Source organism: Salpingoeca rosetta (assembly GCF_000188695.1).
Source record: "Salpingoeca rosetta unplaced genomic scaffold supercont1.13, whole genome shotgun sequence".
NCBI lineage: Eukaryota > Choanoflagellata > Craspedida > Salpingoecidae > Salpingoeca > Salpingoeca rosetta.
Window position 1 is genome coordinate 824092 of NW_004754921.1, and position 22500 is coordinate 846591.

Sequence of the window (22500 nt, forward strand, 5' to 3'; positions counted from 1 at the left end):
TGTGTGTGTGTGTGTGTGTGCCGTGAGTTTGTGCACGTCAGTGAGCAACGATCCCATCACCGCACCTCTAACCATCACCATCACCACTATCACCGTCGTCACCAGCCTTGACCGCCGTCTGGTGTCTGAGGAGAACGCCCGTCGAGCGTGCCCGCCGCATCTTCGCCGAATTCGACGCTGCCGGCAACGGGTTCATCGAGGTCCGGGCACATTCATTCTGTGTGTGTGTGTGTGTGTGTGTGTGTGTGTGTGTGTGTGTGTGTGTGTGTGTGTGTGTGTGTGTGTCTGAGTGGTTGTCACCATGTCTGTGCGCGTGTGTGTACGTGTGCCTACCTCTCCATCTGTCTGCTCTATCGCCTATCCGCCTGTTCCAAGCGTTCCTTGCATGATTTCGGTGCCCCCTCGCCTTCATCCCCTTCCCCCTTCACGTCTTCACTCCATGATGTGTGGTCTGGCAGGCGAAGCAGCTAGAAGCGCTGCTGGGTCGCTTGGACATCGACACGTCCACAGAGAACGTCGTTCGCCTCTCTGAAGGTTGTGCACCAACAGACAGCTGCTGCATGGTGTCTGCTTTCACGTCATGTGTGGGTGTGTGGGTGGGTGTGGGTGTGGGTGTGGGAGTGGGAGTGGCTGATGTCTCGCTTTGTGCTGGAGGCCTCACACTGCCTGACTCGCTGGTTCTGCTCTGTTCGTTGTCAGAGATGGTGTCTGACGGGATCATCCTGTTACCACAATTCCTCAGCGTCCTCTATCCAAACGTACGTAGGCGCACTTGTGTGTGAGTGGAGGTACTTCTTGTTCTCCCCTGCCGTTCGTTCATGTTCATGTACACCCCAAGGCATTTCTACCAGTGACTGCACACTCACGCACTTGTGATGCGTGTCAATGACAGCAAACAGCCTCTGATGTGCCAAAGGAGTTTACTGTCTACTTCTACAATGGCATCGCAAAGCCGGGAGAACAGGTGCTTGAGATGCAGTGTGTTTTGTTGTGGGTGTGTGTTTGTGTTTGTGTGTTTTGTGGGTGTTTGGGTATTTGTGTGTGTGTGTGATGAGTGTTTGTGCGTATTTGTGTGTGTGTGTGTGTGTGCGTATTTGTGTGTGTATTTGTGTGTGTGTGTGTGTGTGTGTGTGTGTGTGTGTGTGTGTGTGTGTGTGTGTGTGTGTGTGTGTGTGTGATGAGTGTTTGTGTAGTCTCTGCTCACCTTTCAAACTGCATTGTCGTTTCATCCACCACCCACCCTCACCCTGCTCACCTCCCCTCCCCCCCCCGCCTCCTCACCAACTGTGCATGCCTTGCTGATGTATGCGTGCAGATTTCATACCATCGTGGCGTGGCCAGATCAGACTCGCCGCGTGACTTTGGGCAGGTGGAACTGATGCAGGTGCGTTGTTATTGTTGTTGTTGTTGTTGGTGGTGGTTTAACGGTGCATTCTGTCACGTGCGTCGTCGCTTGTTTGGCTGTGACTTTGCTCCGTGCATCTTACGCACACACACACACACACACACACACACACACACACACACACACACACACACACACACACACACACACACACACACACACACACACGCACGCACGCACACACACACACACAACACACAACGCGCATGCAGGTGTTATGGACCAAATGGGATCCCCTGTGTGTAAAGTGGGACGAGGGCAAGCCGTCCATCACCTAATTGAGCCTGCTGCCTGTGTCTGCACCTTGCCTTGTCTGTGCCGCATGACGACCTGACGTGCCGCTGTTGCACTTGCCTGCACGTACGCGTTCCCCACTTTCCATGCAGCAAAGCAAAGCCAACACCAAGCAAGTCCGCACAAAACAAGCAAAGCAAGCAAGCAAGAAGGCACGTTTTGTTTGTGTTTGTGTTTTGCCACACAACAACAAAGCAAAAGATGGGGTGCGGCACGTCCACGTTGCGGCTTGAGTTGGATGCGGCGCAGACGGAGCTGCATGACACGCGCGCCCAGCTCGCCGAGACCACGGAGCACCTCACTGGCACACAGCAGACTCTCTCAGCTCGAGAGACAGAGCTTCAAAGCGTCAGAACCCAGCTGGAGGCCATCAACGGCTCGGTGTGTGTGTGTGTCTGTGTGTGTGTGTCTGTCTGTCTGTATGTCTGCGTGCGTGGATATGTGTGCCTGTGTGTGTGTGTGCGCATGTGCGTGCTGTATGTCTGTCTGTCTGTCTGTATGTCTGCGTGCGTGGATATGTGTGCCTGCCTGTGTGTGTGCGCATGTGCGTGCTGTATGTCTGTCTGTATGTATGTATGTCTGCGTGCGTGGATATGTGTGCCTGCCTGTGTGTGTGCATGTCATTCCGTATGTATCTCCAAGTGCACTGCAAGATAGCAAAGTCTGCACCGTACTTGTCGTTGTCGCACTCTGCTTCGTTCAAGCAGCACTCACACGCACACGCACGCACTTCATCGGCTGGCGTTTCTTGCTTGTGCCTCGCTGCCTGTCTTCTACGCCCACACCAGAGCAAGGTCGGTTCAGGCACTTGCTGGCAAGAAGCTTGCCTGCAAGCAAGCCACTCAAACATCTGCTTCTGCTACGTGTGTGAATAAGTGTGTATGAGCTGCCCTTTCACGTCCAATCCTCTGCTTCACCGCGCGCACTGCACTCGTGCAACAACAGCAAGCCATCGCGGAACGGGATGCGGAGCTGCGCCGTGTCAAGGAAGCGCTCGACAAGTGCTCGCGTGACTTGCGCAGGTCTGTCCCCGAACCACACACAACATTGCAATATGCTCATGCGAGCATGCATTAGAGGCGTGATTGACATGATACCACGTTATGTTATGTTACACCATGCTTTGCGGATATGGGTTTTGCCATCTCTCTATCTTTCCACTGCGACTGCTGCACTTGCCACACTTGCTGTGCTTGCTTGCCCAAAAGTTGACTTGCGTTCCATGTCATTTGCCCTTCCAAGTGCTCACAGCACCTGCTCTCGCCTCGCATGCGACCGTCAGGACGGTGGATGAGATGGCGCTGTTGCAGGAGGAGCTCAACAGCCGCCGCGACGCCTTGCATGACAAGGACGCCAAACTCAACGGTGCGGCATACACCAGTTGAATACAATCAAGTGCTCATGATACTGCAAGCTCGCCCTGTCATCCATCGTGTGTCAACCCAGCAACCCGTGCTTTCTCTTACATATCCAGCAGCCACTTGCATGCTCACTCGCACCCCTTCTGTTGCTTCCCCCTCCCCCTGGTCTCCCTAATCTTCTCATGCATCACCTTGTAGAAGCCAACTCCAACTTGAAGGTAGCCCAGGATGAGCTGTCAAAGTGGTACCGGAAGACGCTGCAGAAAGAAAAGGAGGTGCGATTGCGAGATGACATGCCAAGCGAGCATGCCTCTCCTGCATTAATGGCTGCAGGGACCGATAGGACTGCCTGCGCAGCCTAGCCAGCTGCATGTCTTGTCTGGTGGTCTGTTGCCTCACACGCTCCGTCTCCCTGAGCCTTCCATGTGCTTCTACCTCCTTTCATCCTCTTCTGCGCTTGCACATCTCATGCCTTCTTGCACGCTGACAGATGGAGACACTGCAGCAGCAGCACGATGGCTTGCAGCAGCAGTTTGACCAAATTGCAAACCGAAAGCTCATGGTCTTGACGGAGCAGGGGCACGTGTTTGAGCTGGGCAGCGGAAGTGGCAGCAAACCAGGATCGCGACGGCACAGCACATCTCTGTCATCATCGAACCTCAGGCGCGCCTCAGCGTCCAGTCGACGTGAGTCTTTTCTTCGCTGTGTGTGCGTGTGCGTGTCTGTCTGTGTTGTCTGTATGTCTGTGTTATCTGTGTGTCTGTTTGTTTGTGTCTGTTTGTGTGTGTCTGTGTGTTTGTGTGCGTCTGTGTTGTCTGTGTTTGTGTTGTGGCCGTGCTTGCATGCAGCTGTTTTCGGTCCCTAAGACACCCATCCTTCTCAATGCAGAACGCTCCACCAGGCCGTTCTTCCCAACACCTCCCACATGTTTACTTTGTGCCTCACCCCATTTCCAACCTTCCAACAACCACTGTTCCTACTGTTCTGCCACGCCGTAGCGGCATCAAAGGCAAAGGCGGCTCGCAGCCTGAGCTCGGGCTCCATTGCCGTCGCTTCCTAGCCTTCCGACACACCATGACCTTATGAATGACCTCAACACCGGATATGCTCGTCAGCCACCCCGTCCGCAACCAATGCTGGAGGAGGAACCGTCCCAAGATCCAAGCAACAAGCAATTGACCATTTCTTGACCTCTCACACAGCTCTCTCCCAAAGCCATGCTGTGTTGTGTTGCCTGCTTGTTCGCTTTGTGTTCGTTTTGCGACCCTATACCGTTACCAAGCAAGTCTTCTTGAACTCTGCTTTCACTTCCTTCATTTGCTCGCATGCTCTTTGTTTACATTCCTCGACCTTGTCATGGTTGACAATCTGTCTGATACTACATGCATTGCAAATTCACAAACAAACATTGCAAAGACACAACCACAATCGTCAAGAAACACACGCACACACCCGCGGCCAAGTTAACACACACACACACACACACACACACAGGCATTGCCTAATTTATGCGCAGACAAAAACACTCACATGCACACAGCCACAGCAGCCGTCACCGCGTGCTGGCCTGCTTTGGGCTGTTGAGGTGCTCTGCCCACTTGTGGTTGAACGTGCGTGCAATGTGGCGCGCCTGGCGTTTCGAAATCCCATCACCACTCTCCTTCAGATACACCTGCACCTGCCTCGCCTCTGCTGCAAACCCTCCTCTCCCGCTCTTTCCCCTCTTGTTGCTACTGCTGCGCTTGCCACTGCTGCTACTCCTCGTACTACTGCCTTGCTCTGCCTGTTCCCGCGTATCTGCGTCCTCAACATCATCGTCGTCCTCCTCCTCGTCCTCGTCCTCGTCAGCATCATCTTGACTAGCGCCACCACCACCACCACCGTCACCGTCGCTGCCGCCGCTGCTGCTGTCGTTGCTGGCATCGCTGATGCTGTTCTCCTTTGCAATGGCATATGCGCGAACGAGCAAGTCGACAAACTCGGCAGGCATTCTTCGATCCGAGTGCAGGTGCGATGCCACGACGTGGCAGGCGCGGGGAACGTCGCCAAAGTCGGCCACCATGGCCAGGAGGGAGCGCACCAGGGACGTGGACACGCGCACGTTGTTCTCGACCATCCATCTGAAGAAAGGCACGGCAATGTTCTTGCTGCCGCGCCCAATCAGGCTGGAGAGGGTGAGGCGGCAGAGGTTGTTGATGGGGAAGACCAGGCCGCCGCGCACGGAGACGGGGTGGATGTCGCTGTCACGCAGCATGAGCAAACGGGCGGCCAGCGTTTCGTTGCGGCGGTCCAGGGCCACGCGTGCCAGCGCCGCCAGACACATGAGCGACACGTGCTGCGGATATGCATCCACAACGGCGCGAATGCCAGCCAGGTCGTCCTGGTGCACGCGGCCGCGCAGGAGCTGGGTGAAGTTGGCGTGGGACTCGAACAGCTGGTCGCGGTGCACGTGCTCCTGAAGCACGTCTAGCGCCTTGTGCAGGTCGCCGGTGTTGAAGTAGGCGTGCACGCGTGCGATGAGGGCGCCCGGCGGTGGCGATGCATCTGCGCCCCACACGCCGATGCTGGTGGTGACCTGCAGCACTTGTTCCAGGTCCTCGACGCGGGCGTGGTTGGCCATGGACTTGAGGATGGACTGCCACACGCGCGCGTGGATGTCGGTGCCCAGCTTCATCTGCTTGCTGACAATCTTCAGCATGAGCTGGTAGTGGGGCAGTGCTTCCAAGTGCAGGAAGAGGTGGCGCAGCTGGCCTGGCGAGATGAGGCCAGGTGTCTCCAGCACTTGCTTGGCGCGCTCAAGCAGGGCATCGGGCTGCGTGCTTAGCACCACCTGACCAGATGCGTGGGATGACGCAGCGACAACAGCGTCATCATTGGCAGCCTCAAGGGCTGCTGCTGTCGTGGCTGCATCCTCGTCCTCGCCTTCATCGTCTGCCTCGCCTTTGCTGCGTCGGGTCGCGTTTTGTGGCTGCTGCTTCACAATGTCCTCATCGCTCACTTCTTGATACTGTTCATCCTCATGCACCACGCCTTGCTGGAAGCCTTTGCTGTTGTTGTTGTTGTTGTTGTTGTTGTTGTTGTTGTTGTTGTTGTTGTTGTTGTTGTTGTTGTTGTTGTTGTTGTTGTTGTTGTTGTTGTTGTTGTTGTTGTTGTTGTTGTTGTTGTTCATGGTGATGTGGAGTGTGGAGGTGGCTGCATCATCGACACCCTGTGCATCTAGCCCATGTGTGGGCGCTGATGTGGTGGATGAATGTCGCTGAACGAGATGCCGTGGCTGTAACGCTGCTGTGTTGACTCGTCGCGAGTTGGGGGGAGTAGACACAAAAGGCGCGCGTTCGTAGCCGCGGTGTCGGTGGTGAATGCATGCGAGACACGCCGTCGCACCCCGAACAGTGCTCCCCCTTGCCGACAACACTGCCAGGTGTGCCAGGCGACTGGAAGGTACACGCCACATGCCCTGCGAGGTGCTCGTGTGTGTGTGTGTGTGTGTGTGTGTGTGTCTGTGTGCTCGTGTGTGTGTGTGTGTGTGTGTGTGCGCGCTGCGAGACTCGTGGTGGAGATCCGGAGGCCGCCGCTGGCTGCTGGTCCCAACAGCATGAAATGGCTCAGAGGTGGATCGTGACGAACTCGCTAAAAGTGCATCACACCACAGTGTTTGTGTCACGTTCCCAAGTAGATTCGATGCAATCTTGCACCTGACATTCCTTCGCTTCCCAACGCGCCTCGTTTGGCTTGCTTGTGCGTTGTTCGATGTGATCAGCGGAGCGGAAGACGCACAACACAACAACAAAACCCAGCCAGGCAACCAACCAACACACGACAGAGTGCAAGGTTGAGTGTGGCGAGTTGAAAGCCGAAGGTGCGTGTAGTGTGTAGTGTTGTGTGGTGGTGGTGGTGTTGTTTGGATGCGATCTTCATCATCTTGTGCTTCTTTTGCTTCTTCTTGCGACTTGCGTTGTATTCCTTCTTTTTGTTCCTCCACGCTGCTTGTCGTGACCCGAGCCCGTTGTCAGTTTCTTCTTGCCCCTGGCTCACTTCTTGCTTGGCTTTGTGAGGCGGATCCCTTTCCCTCCGCCTGCTTTCCGCCCCAAGCATCAAGTGGTGTGGACCCAACCTTTGGTCATCTTTTTTTTTCCTCCTCCTGTCTCCTTTCCTTTCTCCTCGTTTCTCCTCGTATGCGCTCACCCACATACCCCACGCACACAATACGCAAACACACACACACACAACACGCGTATTCGGAACAGCGATTCGTCCCCAATTCCTGCGGCGTCACCAACCATCAAAGAACAACCAACCTCTCAACGACGAACAACGCCATCAAGGTAAGAGAGAATGTGTGTGCGTGTGCGTGACAAGGCTGACAAGCGACAAAAGGGAAAGGGAAAGCAGTCGCCTGCAACACTGCTGCGCTATTACTCCTCGCCATCCAACCAACAACACCGCTCGCGCTCACTTAGGCTCACTCCACACACCAACACCACCTCTCTTTCGCTTCCCGTGTAGATTGCTCGGTGTTGGTTTGTGGTAGGGCTCGCTCATTGCTCCTCCCTGTCGTCGTCGCCGTCGTGGTAGTGTCGTGATTTTCATTCGCCTTTGTCCGCGCGTGCGTGCCGATACTGCACTCAATCAACGAAGCACACCACCAAACTCCGATTCACGTGAGCGGTTGCCGACTGTCAACCAATTGTGCATGGGGTGGAGGGGATTGGGTGGGAGGTGCGGTTGTTGTCGTTGTCGTTTGTCGTTATCGTCTTCCATGTGTGGCGTTGACAAACTGGTTGGGAAGATTGCGGTCGATGTGCGTTTGTGTGTGTGCGTATGCGTGTGTGTATGTGTGTGCGTGTGTGTGCCTGTGTGCCTGTGTGTGTGTGTGTGCGTGCGTGCGTGCGTGTGTGTGCGTGTGTGTGGGTGTGTTCAAAGCATCGAGTGCTCGTGATGATGTGCATCCTTGTATGCCGCCGTACTCTATCTTTTCTCTGCTTGTGCTTGTTTGGCAACAAAAGCATCGACTGTGCCTCACACACGCACACACTCGCACACGCACACGCACACACACACGCACACACACACACACACACACACACACACACACACACACACACACACACGTGTCTCTCCTCCACACCTGTCAACAGCAAGCACTCAGGACACAACAGCAACAAGAGCATGGGATGCGGTCCAAGCAAGAGCGCGGCCATCCACCCGTCTGGGCCTGCACCCAAGAAGGCGGTGCCCACCCCAACACAGGTGCAGCCCAGCGCACATCGTAGCAAGGGTGAGTGGCTCATTAACCTCGTCGCAACCATCTGCGCCCCATCAAACAGCAAAACCAACAGCAGCAATGCCAGCAGCAGCAGCAGCCACAACTCTGTCGCACAAGGCGCAATACAACAGCCACAGCAGGAGCAGGCGAGCCGAGTAACGGTTGCGGAGCTGTCATCCGCGCTCCAACGGGCAGAGGTTGCCGCCGCCGTCAACTTTGTGTCGCCGCAAGGGACGAGCAGCCTTGGCGTGGCATGTGCTCATGGACATGCCGGGGTGGTGCAAGTACTGCTGCGGCACGGTGCGGATCCCAACGTGCTCTTGCACAACTCCAACACAGCCGCTCACGTGGCAGCGGCTAGCGGCAATGCAGGTGTGCTCTTCCTCCTTATCGAGGCCGGCGCACAGCTCGGCACGCGCAACAGCAGTGGCCACACGGTACAGCAGACGGCCCAACATGCGCTGGCAGAACTTCAGGGCATCCACGTCGACGACAGCGCGCTGTGCAGCAAACACCAGCAGCAGTGGCAGGCCTGTCTACGAGACATCTTCCTGACAAACTGGGCAGTCGATGCGCGACACGCGCTTGAGCTGTGTGGCCGTGGATCCAACGCGTCATCCTCATCACCGTGCCCGTCTTCCTCCTTTGAATCCACGCACGACAGCCGCGCCGACGACCACCCGCTCCCACACCACCACCACCACCACCACCACCACCACCACAACGACAACAACAACACCTACAACAGCAGAAGCAACAACAACAACAGCAGCACCGCTCGTACGGGCAACGACGATGATGACACAGATGCTCACACAACGACAACAACAGCGAACCCCACAGTAGCAGCAGAAACAACACGGGAGGAGGTTGCAGTACACAAAGACAGGGTCAGCGTGGACGCAACTGCGAGTCTGAGTTCGCGACAGGGGTCAGACCTGCACCCACGCGATAGCTTTGATGTCTCGGGGCAATCGTCCCAGGTGTCGTTGGGGGTGCCCCGTGCACAGGATCGACAGCAGAGCATGGAGGACCTGAGCAGCCAGTTTTCCGCAAGCGTTGCGCTGGGTGCAGGCCACGTCTCCTCCGACCACGCCGCCGCCACCACCGCCAGCACGTCTGACGCAGAACCACCACAACAACAACAACAGCAGCAGGCGGAACAGCGGCCCGGGTCGTCGTCGCGTGTATCGAGCTCGGTGCTGCGCCCACGGCAGATCCTCGTGTCCACGCCTGCATCGGCATCGTCGTCGTCAACAGCACGCGTGAATGCACCACACGCACAGGCGGACTTGCTGGAGGACCTGTTTGCGCTCACCAACACGCTGCTTGGCGTGTGCCACAAGGAGATGTACATGAAACATGACAGCGGCTTTGTCACCGAGGACATGGGTAGTGAAGATGGCGACAACCACCACAACCACCACCACCAACAACAACAACAACAACAACAACAACAACAACAACAACGCGGTGCAGCTAACAACAACGGCGGCAGCGGCAGCAGGAACAACGGCAACAGTGCGGTGGGCACGAAGACACTGCAAGTGCCTGGGTCAAGTAGCACGGATGATGGCGTGCCCACCTCTGCCGTGCGGCGCGCGCTGCGGGATGTGGTCTATTACAACCGCATGCTCATGGAGTTTGTGCCGTGGCGGCTCACCTCTGAGGAAGTGTCTGTGCTGGGGAGTGCGGACTGGGTGACTGTGCGTGCGATGGCCGCGTCCCACCACCTACGCCTGGTGCGAGCCGTGGCTTCGTGGTGCTGTGCATTGCATGACATTCAGCAGCACTGTGGCGTTTGCGTTGCCTCGCCGTCTGGTGCAAAGCAGACAAAGACAGTCCGCGCGGCCGAGGCGACACCGTCCGCCGTCTCCGAGGCAGGAAGGCGGGTGTCCATTCTTGATTTGGAGCACACGTGGTGTGCCCTCATGTTGTATGATTCCCTCGTCTCGCACTAGCTGCGCAGACATGTCGTGATATTGCCACGCGGTCCCCTTGATTCCATCAACCTGTTGCTTTGATCGTGCGTGGCTTAGCCCGCGTTTGTTGCCATGCTTTTCTTGTTTTTCCTTTCTGAATTGACATGGGCGTTTTTCCCTCGCAGCTCACTTCCGCTTCTGCTTCACCTTCCTGGCCACAATTGCTTTGCCCCTCCACACCTCTGCATGATATTGTTAATGTTAATGTGTCGCTTCGTTTTTTTTCACTACGCTTGTTCCTGCACGGAGTGATGTGACGTGATGTGACACCTCGCCTCTTGTGCTGGCCTTGTTGACGTGAGGGAGTGCTGGCTCGCCTGTGTTGCTGCGGCGTGTTGTTTCGTCGCGTGCGCTTCGGATCGTGGTGCGCAGTCTGAAGTGCAGCAGCCAACCATCATATCCATCGCTCACAGCACAACAGCACGCTCTCCCTCTCTCTCTCGCTTCTGCTTGTGTGTGTGTGTGGTTTTGTGTGCGATGCGACATCAAATGAAGATGTAAACAATTTTCGCTCAACCCTGTGATTGGGCATATTTTCCATCGATTATCCACTGCGCATATCTACGACTCGCACGGCGTTGGCTTGTGGTGGATAGTGTGTCGTGCCTTTTTCTTCTCCACAGCATGTGAGTGCCTCAGCGTGGCGGATATGGCTGCGTGCTTGTGTCTGTATGCGCGTCTGTATCTGTGTCTCTGTGTATGTGTATGCGTCTGTATCTGTGTCTCCGTGCCTGTGTATGCCTTTGTCCGTGTCTGTGTGTCTATGTGTGAGTGTGAGTACGGTGTGGTGTGTGCTGTTTGCACGCCACGGAAGAAAAACACTCGCCTTGTAAGCCGCATATCCACTCCCACACACATGTACAACCACACCCAACTTACTCACGAGCCTTGTCGTGCTCGCTTTGCTTTGCGGTAGACCTGCACCGCTTCGGTCGACCCTTGTCTCCCTTTGCTTCGCTTCGTCGCAACCAACAACCAGTCATCATGGATGAGCAGCCCGAAAAGCTCGCCAGGGTACGTGCGCCTCGTGCGCTTTGTGTGTGTGTGTGTGTGTGTGTGTGTGTGTGTGTGTGTGTGTGTGTGTGTGTGTGTGTGTGGCGTGAACGTCGTGCACAGATGTGGAGATGGGGGGGGGTGAGGGCAGCGGGGGAACGAGGGGCAGCGGGGGATCGGAGTGAGCTTGGGCCAGGGAAGAGGGGAGAGTGGTGGTGGTGCGCATGTGAGGCGGAGAGCGAGAGAGAGAGAAATAGAGAAAGAGAGATGGGATGTGTCATGTGTGGGCATGGGCCGGTGTGAGTGCGAGAGAGTGTGCATGTATGCTGTGGGTGTGCTAACCTGCGACTTTTTCTCGTGTGACTGTTGATGGCATCATCCCGCTGCCACTCTTGGTGTTTGTCCCCGTTGATGCACGTCAGAGAAGTACATCAACTCACCCACGTTATCCCAACTCACACGCACGCACAATCACTCACCCTCACGCACGCACACACGCACGCAAACATACACGCACATTGTCCGATCACGCGCGACAAAACAGGTCACCAAGGTCCTCGGCCGCACTGGCTCCCAGGGTCAGGCCATTCAGGTTCGCGTGGAGTTCCTCGACGACACCAGCCGCAGCATCATCCGTAACGTCAAGGTGCGTGTGTGCGTGTGTGTGTATCTGATGTTTGTTGATGTTGTGTGTGTGTGGTTGCTGTTGTTTCCTTTGCTTTTATTTTTCCTTGCATCGCTTTTGTTCTCGCATCGACGCTCACATTCCCTTGCTACTTGCTGTCTGTATCGTTACTGCCATCTCGCAATCACTCCTTATCGTCGTCCTCCCCCCTCCCCGGGCCTCTCGTCAATGTCAACGTCAACTTGTGTCAACCAAACAACCAACTGCCATGGTTGACATGTGTGTGTGTGTGTGTGTGTGTGTGTGTGTGTGTGTGTGTGTGTGTGTGTGTGTGTGTGTGTGTGTGCAGGGCCCCGTGCGCGCTGGCGATATCCTTGTTCTGCTCGAGTCTGAGCGCGAGGCACGCCGCATGAGATAAGCGAGCCAGCCTGTGCTCGTGCGTGGGTGCGTGTTGCGTCCTCTGTGTGTTTGGTTTTCGCCCACTGTCGCCCCGCTCGACTGTTGCTTGAGTAAGCGCGGATCTACCGACACACTTGCTCTTCTTGTTGTTCTTTTTTCTACTCGTGCAACAGTCGCTCGCACCAATGAAACGAAACCAAACCCACCATGCCCGAGACCATATCATGATTGTCAAATGAGAGAGAGAGTGTGTGTGTGTGTGTGTGTGTGGTGTGCCATGGATGTCGAGGACTTGTAGTCACAGTTGCGGCAGACGAACATCGCACCACTCCCCACGGACGCAATTCGATTCATTTGCTGCCCGCTCTCCGTTCCTTCCTCCACACACACACACACACACACACACACACACACACACACCATCATGTCTGTGTGACACACGTCAGTTCATCAACTTTACTGCTGAGAGAGAGAAAAAAAGGGAGCGGGAAGGGAAACGAGGGCGAATGAGGACAAGAGTGGGCGTAACCGACGACAAGGTACACACAACACGGACAAGCTGACCGCTCCTCCCCGATCAAGCAAAGGAAACACACAAACACCATCATCATCATCACAAAGTGGGGAGGATGACGAGAAAAGAGAAGGGAGGGGCACAAGAACAACAACAAGAGCCGAATACAAGACACCAAAAGGAGGGCCATCCCTAACCCCAAAGACATGTACACGTGCACAAAGGCTGCAGTCGCACATGTCCACAAGGCACAAGGACAAAGCCTCGCATCACCACGACATGCACGGACACAGAGCTACATGCTCAAGCGAAGTATGCGGAGGGGGCGGGGGAGACAAGGAACGAGAGAAAGTGTGGAAGCAAAGACCGCCAGTTGGCTTCAGCAAAACAAAAGCCAAAAAAGGAGTTTGCAAGGAAAGGAGGCACAGGTGGTATTGTTGTTGTTGTTGTTGTTGTTGGTGGTGGTGGTATGGAGGAAGAAACAACAAACGCTAGGTAAACACACAAGACACACGTATTACGCACATCATAAATGATATGGCGACAGGCATGGGAGGGAAGGGCGTTTACTTGGCGTTCTTGAGCTTGGACGACAGCCAGTCGAGACCCTCGTAGAGACCCTCGCCGTTAGTTGCGCACGTGGCCTGGATGTACCACTCGCGGTTGCGGAGCTGGTGCAGACCAAGCTTCTCGTTGATCTCGGCCGCGTTCATGGCCTGGGGAAGATCCTGCTTGTTGGCAAGCACCAGAAGCACGGCATCGCGGAGCTCATCCTCGGCAAGCATGCGGTTCAGCTCCTCGCGCGCCTCTCCAATACGCTCGCGATCGTTGCTGTCAACCACAAAGATAAGACCTAAAACCACACACCCCAGCAAGTGAGAAAAAAATATTGGAGTGAGATCACACGCAATGAGTGAGAGAGTGTGAATGCAGGTAACTCTTGTCCAATGCGACTTGCAGACACGCAGACGACTCACGCACACGCGCGCATGAAAAATGTCCCAACCCCAACTTCCAAAGAAAAAAGTACGCAATGCAAGGGGGATGATGATGATGCTCACCTTGTGTGTTCTGGAAGTAGTGCCTCCACAGGGGGCGGATCTTGTCCTGACCACCGACATCCCACACTGTGAAACTGATGTTCTTGTATTCGACTGTCTCCACGTTGAAGCCAATGGTGGGAATTGTCGTCACAATCTCACCGAGCTTGAGTTTGTAAAGGATGGTGGTCTTACCAGCGGCATCAAGACCAACCTGTGTGTGTGTGTGTGCGTGTGCGTGTGTGTGTGTGAGTATAACAAGTCAAATCAAAGAGACAAAGGAAAGAAGGTCAGCGGTCGTCCATCACACACGCAAGCCATGGCGTGTGCCGTCGACAGAGGACGTACCATGAGGATACGCATCTCCTTCTTGCCAAAAAGGCCGGAGAGCGCTTTCGCGAACACTGAACCCATCTTGTGACTGTGGAAAGGGGAGGACAAGTAAGCAGCGCAAGACAAAAATAGAGAGGTCAAGGTTAGTGGTGGTGAACACGGATGCATGGACAACTGAGGCAAACAAGGAGATGGAGGAGACGCTTGCTGTTGTGGTTACTGCTCTTGTTGCTGCTGCAAGGAGTGTGGCGTCACATCGTGCACGATAGAGCGCTTAGTGCTGTCGATGGCACAACACAGCTGTGGACACAAAACCACGACACAATCGCCACCAACAAGATACAACCCCCACACACAGCACGCACACTCAAAAAAAAGAAAGGATATCCTCAGCGTGGGGAGGAGGTAGTAGATGAATGAACACGGGACGAAACCAATTAGAGATGGACGACACAATGCGAGAGGGCGCGACAACTGGGGAAGCACAGAGGAGAAAGGCTACGACAACAACGACGCCATCAGCCGCACAGTAACCAGACACAACACTCTCGTTGTTTCGTGCTCCCCCACATCAAAAGTGCCAACGCAGCAACCATCTCATCTGCCACGCGGCACACGGGCATTCCACCAACACAGCACATGCCCAAGCTGTGCACCCAAGCCCTTCCAGCAACGCCGACAACCACACGACAGCAAGCATGCCCGCTTCTTCCTCTCTGTCCGCCACGTCCACCAAATCGACCACAGGTGCTTGTTTGTTGTTGCTGCTGCTGATGGTACTGCCTGCCTCGCCAGAGCTGCTGTGGTCTTCGTTCGAGCTGGCTCTCAGGTCTGGGTTCAAGAGCTCCCTCACGCATTTGAGACCACGTCCTCTCAACCCACTCTCTCGTCTCCCACACACGCACACGCGCGCGCGCACGCAGAGAGGCACATGGAGCAGGCAACGCACCTGCTTTGCTGACGCGAGGAGAAGGAGACAAGCGAGGGAAAGTGACCGTGGTGTGCTGTGTGGAGGCGTGACAGCGTGGAATGTCCAGCAAAGCACTTGCTCACTTTTCCCACAGCACACAGCAGCAAGAGAAGACAGGCGGGAACAACACACACACAAGAGCACAAGCGCATAAGCAGAATTTTTTTTATTTTTTTTCTTGATGGGCTGTTTTGTTGGCACCGCCTTCTTTGCTGAGCTGGGCTCGCGCCAACACGCCCTGGCTCGCCCACAGTTTTATTTCTTTAGCCCGAGCACCAAAAGTCTGCCTCCATCCATTGCACCGATCCAAAATGCATGGATTCTCCTATTTTAATTATGCGACAGCATAAACTAACAAAAGCGAGCGACACGACATATAAAGATGTGTGTGTGTGTGTGTGTGTGTGTGTGTGTGTGTGTGTGTGTGTGTGTGTGTGTGTGTGTGTGTGTGTGTGTGTCTGTGTGTGTGTGTGTGTGTGTGTGTGTGTGTGTGTCTGTGTGTGTGTGTGTGTGTCTGTGTGTGTGTCTGTCTGTGTGTCTGTGTGTCTGTGTGTGTGTGTGTCTGTGTGTCTGTGTGTGTGTGTGTCTGTGTCTGTGTCTGTGTGTCTGTGCGCGCGCGCGTTTGTGTATGCCACGCACACGTGTGATACATCATATCCCACTGCACGACGCTTTCCACGGCACCACGGCGCGTGTCAATGTCATCAGAATGGCCCATCTGAGGGCGCTTTTGCTTCGTGTTGCTCCGGTGCGTGCTCGGGTTGTGCGTGTTGCAGCCATGCGTGTCCCAGCGCAAGCGCAGATGACGTGAAGAACGAAAACTTGAGCGCGTCCTTAAACGGGTCAATGCCAAGGACCTTGGCTGCAACCCAGCCACCGCCAACAACAGCCACAGATTGGCAATACCACGCGGAAGATGATGATGATGGCTTCAAAGCAGAGGAAGCCTGCTGCCGCTGCTGCTGTGCCTGTGTCTGTTGTCGATGCAGCCCTTGTTGCTGTTGTTGTTGTTGTATGTTGGCACCAAGCACGGGGCTGGCCAGTTGTGGCGATGGCAGCTGTTCCCGCGCCACAGCATCTATCGCAAAGTCCAGTGCAGCCGTGTCCACTTGCGTGCTCACAGAGACGCCACAGGGCCTTGGAACCGTCGCCTGTACCCCAGTGTCCACCATGGCTTTGTGTACGTTATCACTATCAACACTGATCACGCGCTCGGCTGATTCTGCTGCTGGTGCTGGTGGGGAAGTGGGTGCTATCACCGCCATCGTCGACGTGTTGCCACTTGTCCGGATGCCAGGTGAGCTCGCCATATCATCAGCCGTTGTCGCCATCACCGATGCTGCAGGAGATGCTAATGCTGGTGCCGACGTGTTGGCCCAGTCCGCCTCTGCATCGCCCACGTGCTTGCTGCTGTCGTCAGCACCACGGCCCTCACGCCAAACAGCGGCCGAAGCATGACAAGGAAGACGAGGAAGGGGAGAAGGAGGAGGAAGAGAAGAAGAAGCACAAGGGGTACGAGGGCACGGCTGCATCGTCGTCGCATGTGCTGCCGCCTGGCATGTCGTTTCCTTGGTGCCATTCTTGTCGAGGTTGGCACCAGCAAAACCATCATCGTCATCGCTGGCATCGCCGCCGTCACATTCATTCCTGTCGTCATCACCACCATCATCAGCACCACCACCATCGGCATTGCCAACGTCGGGCGTGCTGCCCCTGCTTCCCGCATCGCTGCCGCCAACACGGGAATCGGGAGCACAGTCAGCGACCACAGCAGTATGGTGGTCACCGCTGCCAGCAACAGCAACAACAACAACACTGCTGCTGCTGCTGCTGCTGCTGCTGCTGCTGCTGCTGCTGCTGCTTTGCTCAAACACGGCGCCGGATTCCTCCGCCCACGACAGCTCGTGCTCCGTTGCGTCAAACGTCGTTGCATCAAGGTCATCCAGCAGCACGTCCCCCACAGAAACATCTGCTGCAGCCTCGTGCCGCCCACTGCCATGGTCCCCAAACATGCTGTCGTTGTGGCCACTCGTCGTTGAGGTGGCGTCGGAGTCAACAACAACAGGCGCCTCCCACCACACCGCCGCTTCCTCCAGCTGCCGCATGTGCTGCTGATGCTCGTGCTGTTGCAACTGGCTGCATGTTGCTGTCGCCACTTCCGCTTCCGCTGTAGCCGCCGTCGCTGCTGCTGTTGTTTTTGTTGTTGTTGTGACTGTTGTCGAGCACGGTGATTCAAACGCCAGCGCATGGCCCGTCCACGCCGGCGTTGGTGTCATTGGTGTACTGGACCACCCCGCTTGAATGCTCTCCTCCTCCCCACTCCGCTCAGCAATGCCGAACAGGGCACGCGGTGCAAGTGCGGAACGCCTTGACGCGCCAACAGCGTCTGCAGCCTCGCTGCTGCCACCATCAACATCATCATTGCCATGATCATCCACGACCCCCTGTTCCTCTTGCTGCTGCTGCTGCTGTTGCGGTTCTTGCTGCAACGAGATGTGCTCGACGGCTGCCTCGTCAAAGTCAAACGACTCGTCACCGTCACCACCATCGTCTGCTCGATATGCATGTAGCCGTGCTGACTCTATCGCCACCGTTGAAGGTGTTGGAGACGGGGAGTGAGCGGCGGGCGCCTTGTGTGCGATGGTGTGTGCGCTTGTGCTGCCTTTGCGGCTGTTGCTTCCGCTGCTTCTGCGGCTGTTGTTTCCGCTGTTTCCGTTGCTGCTGTTACTGCCGGCACGGCCGTGGTGATGAAAGGCGCGTGCCGTGGATGAGGTGGGCGACAGCAGCTGGTCAAACAGCGTCTCCTGCGAGTCTTCGAGCTCGCGCCGAAGCGTCGCAACCTCCTCTTGCAGCCGCGCAACCTGGTACCCATATGCGTGTGTGTTTTGTGTGTTTTGTGTGTTTTGTGTGTGTGTGTGTGTGTGTGTGTGTTTTGTGTGTTTTGTGTATGTGTGTGTGTGTGTGCGTGTGGTGAGATGAAAGGGTAATTGTGTGATGTGTTGAGGTCGAGAGAGCGTGTGCATGAGAGTGAGTGGGGTTGGGCGTGTGCACGTGAGTGAAGCAGGTTGCGGTGAACCAGCGTTTGGCACCAACACAATGGCAGTGCGATCGTGTTCTGAAGAAAACACAAGACTGCTGTGCATGTGAACCACGAACAGCCACTTCACAAGGAAGAAGAAGAAGGAAAGCGACAAGATCAAGGTCATGGCAACGCCAACAAATCATCAGAAACACAGCCGTGCAAAACGGGAAGGCAACAATTGTGGCAAGCGTGCTGCTTACGTCCTCGTCGTAGCGGCGGTGCAGGTGCTCAATCTCTTCCTGCAGGGCATCCACCACATCCTGGTGCAGCTGCTGCTGCTTCTCAAAATCAGACGCCAGTGACTGTGCATGTGTGTATGTGTGTGAGTGTATGTATGTGAGTGTATGTGTGTGAGTGTATGTGTGTGAGGATGGGCGCGGTACTACAGACTGTGCTGTTCATGTGTGATGAATGGGCGGACCGAGGCTACAGCCTGCACAACCAACGCGACACCACCGCCCCAACAAAACAGCCACAATAACAGCCACTACTTCAAACAACAACAGCTTCAAACAACAACAACAACAACAACAACAACTTCAAACAACAACAACAACAACAGCTTCAAAACAACTGTGACGCGCACCATGTGTTTGCGCTGCCATTCATTGGAGGTATCCTCCGCTTGCGCCAGCGTCTGCAAGAGAGATGCGTTGTCCTCCCCCACGTCCTGCAGCTGCGACTTGAGCTCCTCAATCGTCTGTGTCGACGTCGCCAGCCGCGCCTCAAGCTCCCGCACGCTGGGGTGGTGGTGGTGGTGGTGATGATGATGATGGTGGCTGTTGTGGCGTGATCCGTTGCGGCGGCGGCGCCCGCGCGCGTATGCAAAAGGGCTGCTGCCCTCTGAGCAGTCTGAATCCGTGGTCTCGCCCTCCTCATCCGTAAACAGCATCGCCCCGCTCAGTCGCGCAACCTGGCAAGGTTGGGGAAGACAGGGACACCACACAAACACGCGTTCGAGCAGGGATTCGCATGAGCTGCGTGGGTCTACACGCGACACAACAAACAAACAAACAAACTAACAACAACTTAAACAACTACAACAGCTTAAACAACAACAACATCAGCAGGAACAGCAGCAGGGCTGGCAACACGGAACGGACCCGTGCTGTGAGGTCTTTGATGGTGGCTCTACTCCGCTCAAGCTGGTCACGCAAGTCTGTGCACATCTGTTGCACAACAAGGACAGCGGCAGCAGTCGTAATTGTCGTGTGTGTGTGGGGGGGGGGGTAAATGGGTGAGTGCGTGTGAATCTGTAGGTGAGTAAGTGAGTGACCATACAACGGACCACGAGCATCAATTGGGCGGTGAGTACAAGGCGCAGCAGCAACGGTTCGTAAGATAAATGTGATTTGCTCAGCTGATTGTACCTGCACGTCGGCTTGATGCTCGCGCATCTCAATGTCAAAGGCCTGCTGCAGGTTTTCATAGCTGTACTTTGCTTGAGAGAGTTCCTGAACGCAAGCACGAAGGTGATGGCGGCTGTCACAGGTACTCATTGGCAACACACAAACGACACGGCACATACACGGCACCCACACATACATGCGCATTCTCACAACTTTGCTGTCAAATAACAGTGGGTCGCAAAGACACAAACACACACGCACATACACTACACATACATGCACACGCACGATACAAAACACACACAAACACACACACTACAAACACACACACAAGCACACACACTACAAACACACACACAAACACACACAAGCACACTACAAACACACACACAGACACACACAAGCACTACACAAAAATACACACACACGAGACGCACGTGTTCGAGGCGGTGGATTTGAGCTTGGTAGTGGTCTTTAGAGGGAGTTTTCAGGGCATCACTGTGCAAGACAAAGCTGTCTGTGGCGAGCCTGTCGCTTGGGGAGTGGTCCCGCTCCTGGTTAAAGCTGGTGGTGCGGCGCCTGGCAGCAGCAAACAAGCTGTGTGGCACGGTGCGCTGTTGTGGTTGCTGCTGTGTTGCCAGTGGGCGCCTGGCCTTGTGTGGGTAGCCGTGTTGCGTCGTTGGCAAAGCTGATGATGTAGTGGCTGGAGACTGAAGCCCCCGCGTCAACGAGGATGAAACGACCACCCCAGTCTCTCCAGCCAGTTCCTCCTCCTCTTGGAAAGGGTGGTGCTGGTGCTGCCAGATGCGCTCTTGCTCCAGCTCATCGTTCTGCTGACGTCTCGCGCTCATCATGTTCTCTTCGTTGTCGTCGTTGTTGTTTGTTGCAAGTCTCGATCTCTCTCTCTCTCCCTTGGTGCAGTCCCGGGCAGCTGGAGCGGCACAACCCTCCGTCCCCAACGCACAGAGACTGAAGGTGTGTGTGTGTGTGTGTGTGTGTGTGTGTGTGTGCGTGTGTGTGAAGGAAGATGAGGGAAGTCTGCGTGAGAGCAGAGAAGCGTGAGTGAGGGCACTGCTCGCTTGCTTGCGTGCTTGCGTCGGTGCTGTTTCCTTCTCTGCCGCGAAAAACGGCATGATAATTGACGCAAATCTCCAACAGATCCTCCACAAATCGTGGCTCCCTGCCACTAGGACAGGCGTGCTATATAAATGCCACCGCGAGCGCCATTGATGTGAACCAAGCACACACAAACAAGCAAGCACAAGACACCTTCCTTCCACCATCGCGAACCACCCTTCTTCTCCTCTCTCTCCTCTGTCTTCTTGTTCTTGTTCTTTCCCTGTCTTTCTTCTTGTTCTTCTTGTTCTTCTTCTTGGTTGCAGGCAAGCACGGCAGGCACAGCGGCACCATGACGGATGCAGTTGAGAAGCGCGTGCAAGCGTGCGCAACAGAATTGAAGACAATGACGGTGGACGTGTCAGGCCTCAAGCGGCAACTCGGCACTCTTCGCTCGCAGCTGTTCAAAGTGGAGATGCTGCGTGCGCGCCGCCGCGTTCGCGCCGCTGCACTTGCGGTGGCCTCGGCACCAGATGACGAGGCCGCCGACAAGGCGCTCGACTCCATGACCCGGAGCATGCAGGAGCTCGAGCTCACACGCAAGAGCGGCGCCCGCTTCGACATGTACAAGAACCGCGGGCGCGGCAAGCAGGCCACCCAGGAGCGCCTGCAGGCCACCCTGGCCGGCCTCAGCAACCTGCGCGAGAAGCGGTGGAGCGAGGAGCGCGGCATCCGCCTGCCTCGTGCTCGGCCGTCCCCGACGAAGATGCCCGTCACTGCGCCCATCCCGGGGCAGCCGCCGGCGCTGCCGCCTCTGGGCGACCTCCAGGACATTCCCAACCTCAACTTTGTTGCTGCGAACCTCAAGTCCAGCAACCCGGCGACCCTGCTGGAGGAGGTGCGCCGGCTGCGCAAGGCCCTGTCGCGGGAGGCGCAGCCGCCCATCGACGAGGTGATCCAGTCTGGCGCGGTGCCGTACCTCGTGCACTTGCTCGTGCACGACAACGCGACCATCCAGTTTGAGGCCGCGTGGGCGCTGACCAACATTGCCTCTGGCAACTCGAGCCAGACGCGCGTGGTGATTGGCAACAACGGCATCCCTTTCTTCGTGCACCTGCTGCAGTCGCCGGCCGCCGACGTGTGCGACCAGGCCATCTGGGCGCTGGGCAACATCAGCGGCGACTGCCCGGAGTACCGCGACCTGTGCATCAGCCACCACATTGTGCCCGTCCTCATCAACATCCTCAAGTCTGCGCAGAAGGTGCAGCTCATCCGCAACGCCGTGTGGTGCCTCAGCAACCTGTGCCGCGGCAAGCCCCGCCCGCCGTTTGCGGAGGTTGCCGTGGCCATCCCCATGCTGGCGCAGTGCATCATGTCCGACGACCGCGACACGGTGACCGATGCGCTGTGGGCCATCTCCTACCTCTCGGACGGCGCCAACGAGCAGATTGCGAGCGTGCTGCGCGCGGTGAACGTGCGGGTGCTGGTGGAGATGCTGCTGAAGAACGATCCGCAGCTGGTGACGCCGGCCCTGCGCACGCTCGGCAACATTGTCACGGGCACCGACGTGCAGACGCAGGCGTGCATTGACGCCGGGATGCTGCCTGCGCTGCGTGCCATCCTCAGCAAGCGCGACAACAAGAAGGCCATGCTCAAGGAGGCGTGCTGGGCGCTGAGCAACATCACGGCAGGCACGCGGGAGCAGATACAGGCGGTGCTTGATGCGGGCCTGGTGCCGCTTGCTGTGGACTACTGCCTCAACGCACCAGCGCCCGACGTGGCCAAGGAGGCGCTGTGGGTGCTGTCGAACATGACGAGCGGCGGGTCGCCG

The 22500-nt window shown here is 56.2% G+C and overlaps 8 protein-coding genes across 8 annotated transcripts in view; 5 read left to right on the plus strand and 3 right to left on the minus strand.

The window, feature by feature from the left end:
- PTSG_05605 (uncharacterized protein) overlaps positions 1-1683 on the plus strand; it is a gene marked incomplete at its 3' end in the record, with an annotated part of 3552 nt that extends 1869 nt beyond the window's left edge. The window contains exons 6-11 of the mRNA XM_004993415.1: positions 106-200; positions 459-534; positions 700-758; positions 893-964; positions 1316-1384; positions 1618-1683. Coding sequence (XP_004993472.1) covers positions 106-200; positions 459-534; positions 700-758; positions 893-964; positions 1316-1384; positions 1618-1683 — 437 coding nt within the window. The remainder of the gene's footprint in view (positions 1-105; positions 201-458; positions 535-699; positions 759-892; positions 965-1315; positions 1385-1617) is intronic.
- Positions 1684-1795: 112 nt separating this feature from the next.
- PTSG_05606 (uncharacterized protein) lies at positions 1796-4486 on the plus strand. The gene is made up of 7 exons (XM_004993416.1): positions 1796-2080; positions 2488-2493; positions 2645-2721; positions 2982-3064; positions 3259-3335; positions 3551-3746; positions 4059-4486. Exons 1-7 carry the CDS (start codon positions 1901-1903, stop codon positions 4118-4120), a joined length of 681 nt encoding a protein of 226 aa, XP_004993473.1. The 5' UTR covers positions 1796-1900; the 3' UTR covers positions 4121-4486.
- A 126-nt stretch (positions 4487-4612) lies between these two features.
- Positions 4613-5931, minus strand: PTSG_05607 (uncharacterized protein; the record flags this gene model as incomplete). Its single annotated transcript, XM_004993417.1, has 2 exons — positions 4613-5872; positions 5896-5931. The coding sequence occupies 2 exons, from the start codon at positions 5929-5931 to the stop codon at positions 4613-4615; spliced, it is 1296 nt and encodes a 431-aa protein (XP_004993474.1).
- A 1558-nt stretch (positions 5932-7489) lies between these two features.
- On the plus strand, positions 7490-10821 carry PTSG_05608 (uncharacterized protein). Its single transcript, XM_004993418.1, has 2 exons — positions 7490-7721; positions 8199-10821. Exon 2 carries the CDS (start codon positions 8230-8232, stop codon positions 10285-10287), a length of 2058 nt encoding a protein of 685 aa, XP_004993475.1. The 5' UTR covers positions 7490-7721; positions 8199-8229; the 3' UTR covers positions 10288-10821.
- A 404-nt stretch (positions 10822-11225) lies between these two features.
- Positions 11226-12533, plus strand: PTSG_05609 (ribosomal protein S28). The gene is made up of 3 exons (XM_004993419.1): positions 11226-11322; positions 11846-11947; positions 12276-12533. The coding sequence occupies exons 1-3, from the start codon at positions 11293-11295 to the stop codon at positions 12342-12344; spliced, it is 201 nt and encodes a 66-aa protein (XP_004993476.1). The 5' UTR covers positions 11226-11292; the 3' UTR covers positions 12345-12533.
- Positions 12534-12766: 233 nt separating this feature from the next.
- Positions 12767-15331, minus strand: PTSG_05610 (adp-ribosylation factor). Its single transcript, XM_004993420.1, has 4 exons — positions 15162-15331; positions 14228-14300; positions 13901-14093; positions 12767-13692 (listed from the first exon to the last, which is right to left on the minus strand). Exons 2-4 carry the CDS (start codon positions 14291-14293, stop codon positions 13406-13408), a joined length of 546 nt encoding a protein of 181 aa, XP_004993477.1. The 5' UTR covers positions 14294-14300; positions 15162-15331; the 3' UTR covers positions 12767-13405.
- Positions 15332-15648: 317 nt separating this feature from the next.
- Positions 15649-20467, minus strand: PTSG_05611 (uncharacterized protein; the record flags this gene model as incomplete). Its single annotated transcript, XM_004993421.1, has 6 exons — positions 15649-18043; positions 18465-18566; positions 18851-19177; positions 19368-19433; positions 19635-19718; positions 20051-20467. 6 exons carry the CDS (start codon positions 20465-20467, stop codon positions 15887-15889), a joined length of 3153 nt encoding a protein of 1050 aa, XP_004993478.1. The 3' UTR covers positions 15649-15886.
- A 554-nt stretch (positions 20468-21021) lies between these two features.
- Positions 21022-22500, plus strand: part of PTSG_05612 (importin subunit alpha-B) — a gene marked incomplete at both ends in the record, with an annotated part of 1722 nt that continues 243 nt past the window's right edge. Inside the window, one exon of the mRNA XM_004993422.1 lies at positions 21022-22500. This exon is cut by the window's right edge and continues 243 nt beyond it. Within this exon, the coding sequence (XP_004993479.1) occupies positions 21022-22500 (1479 nt within the window).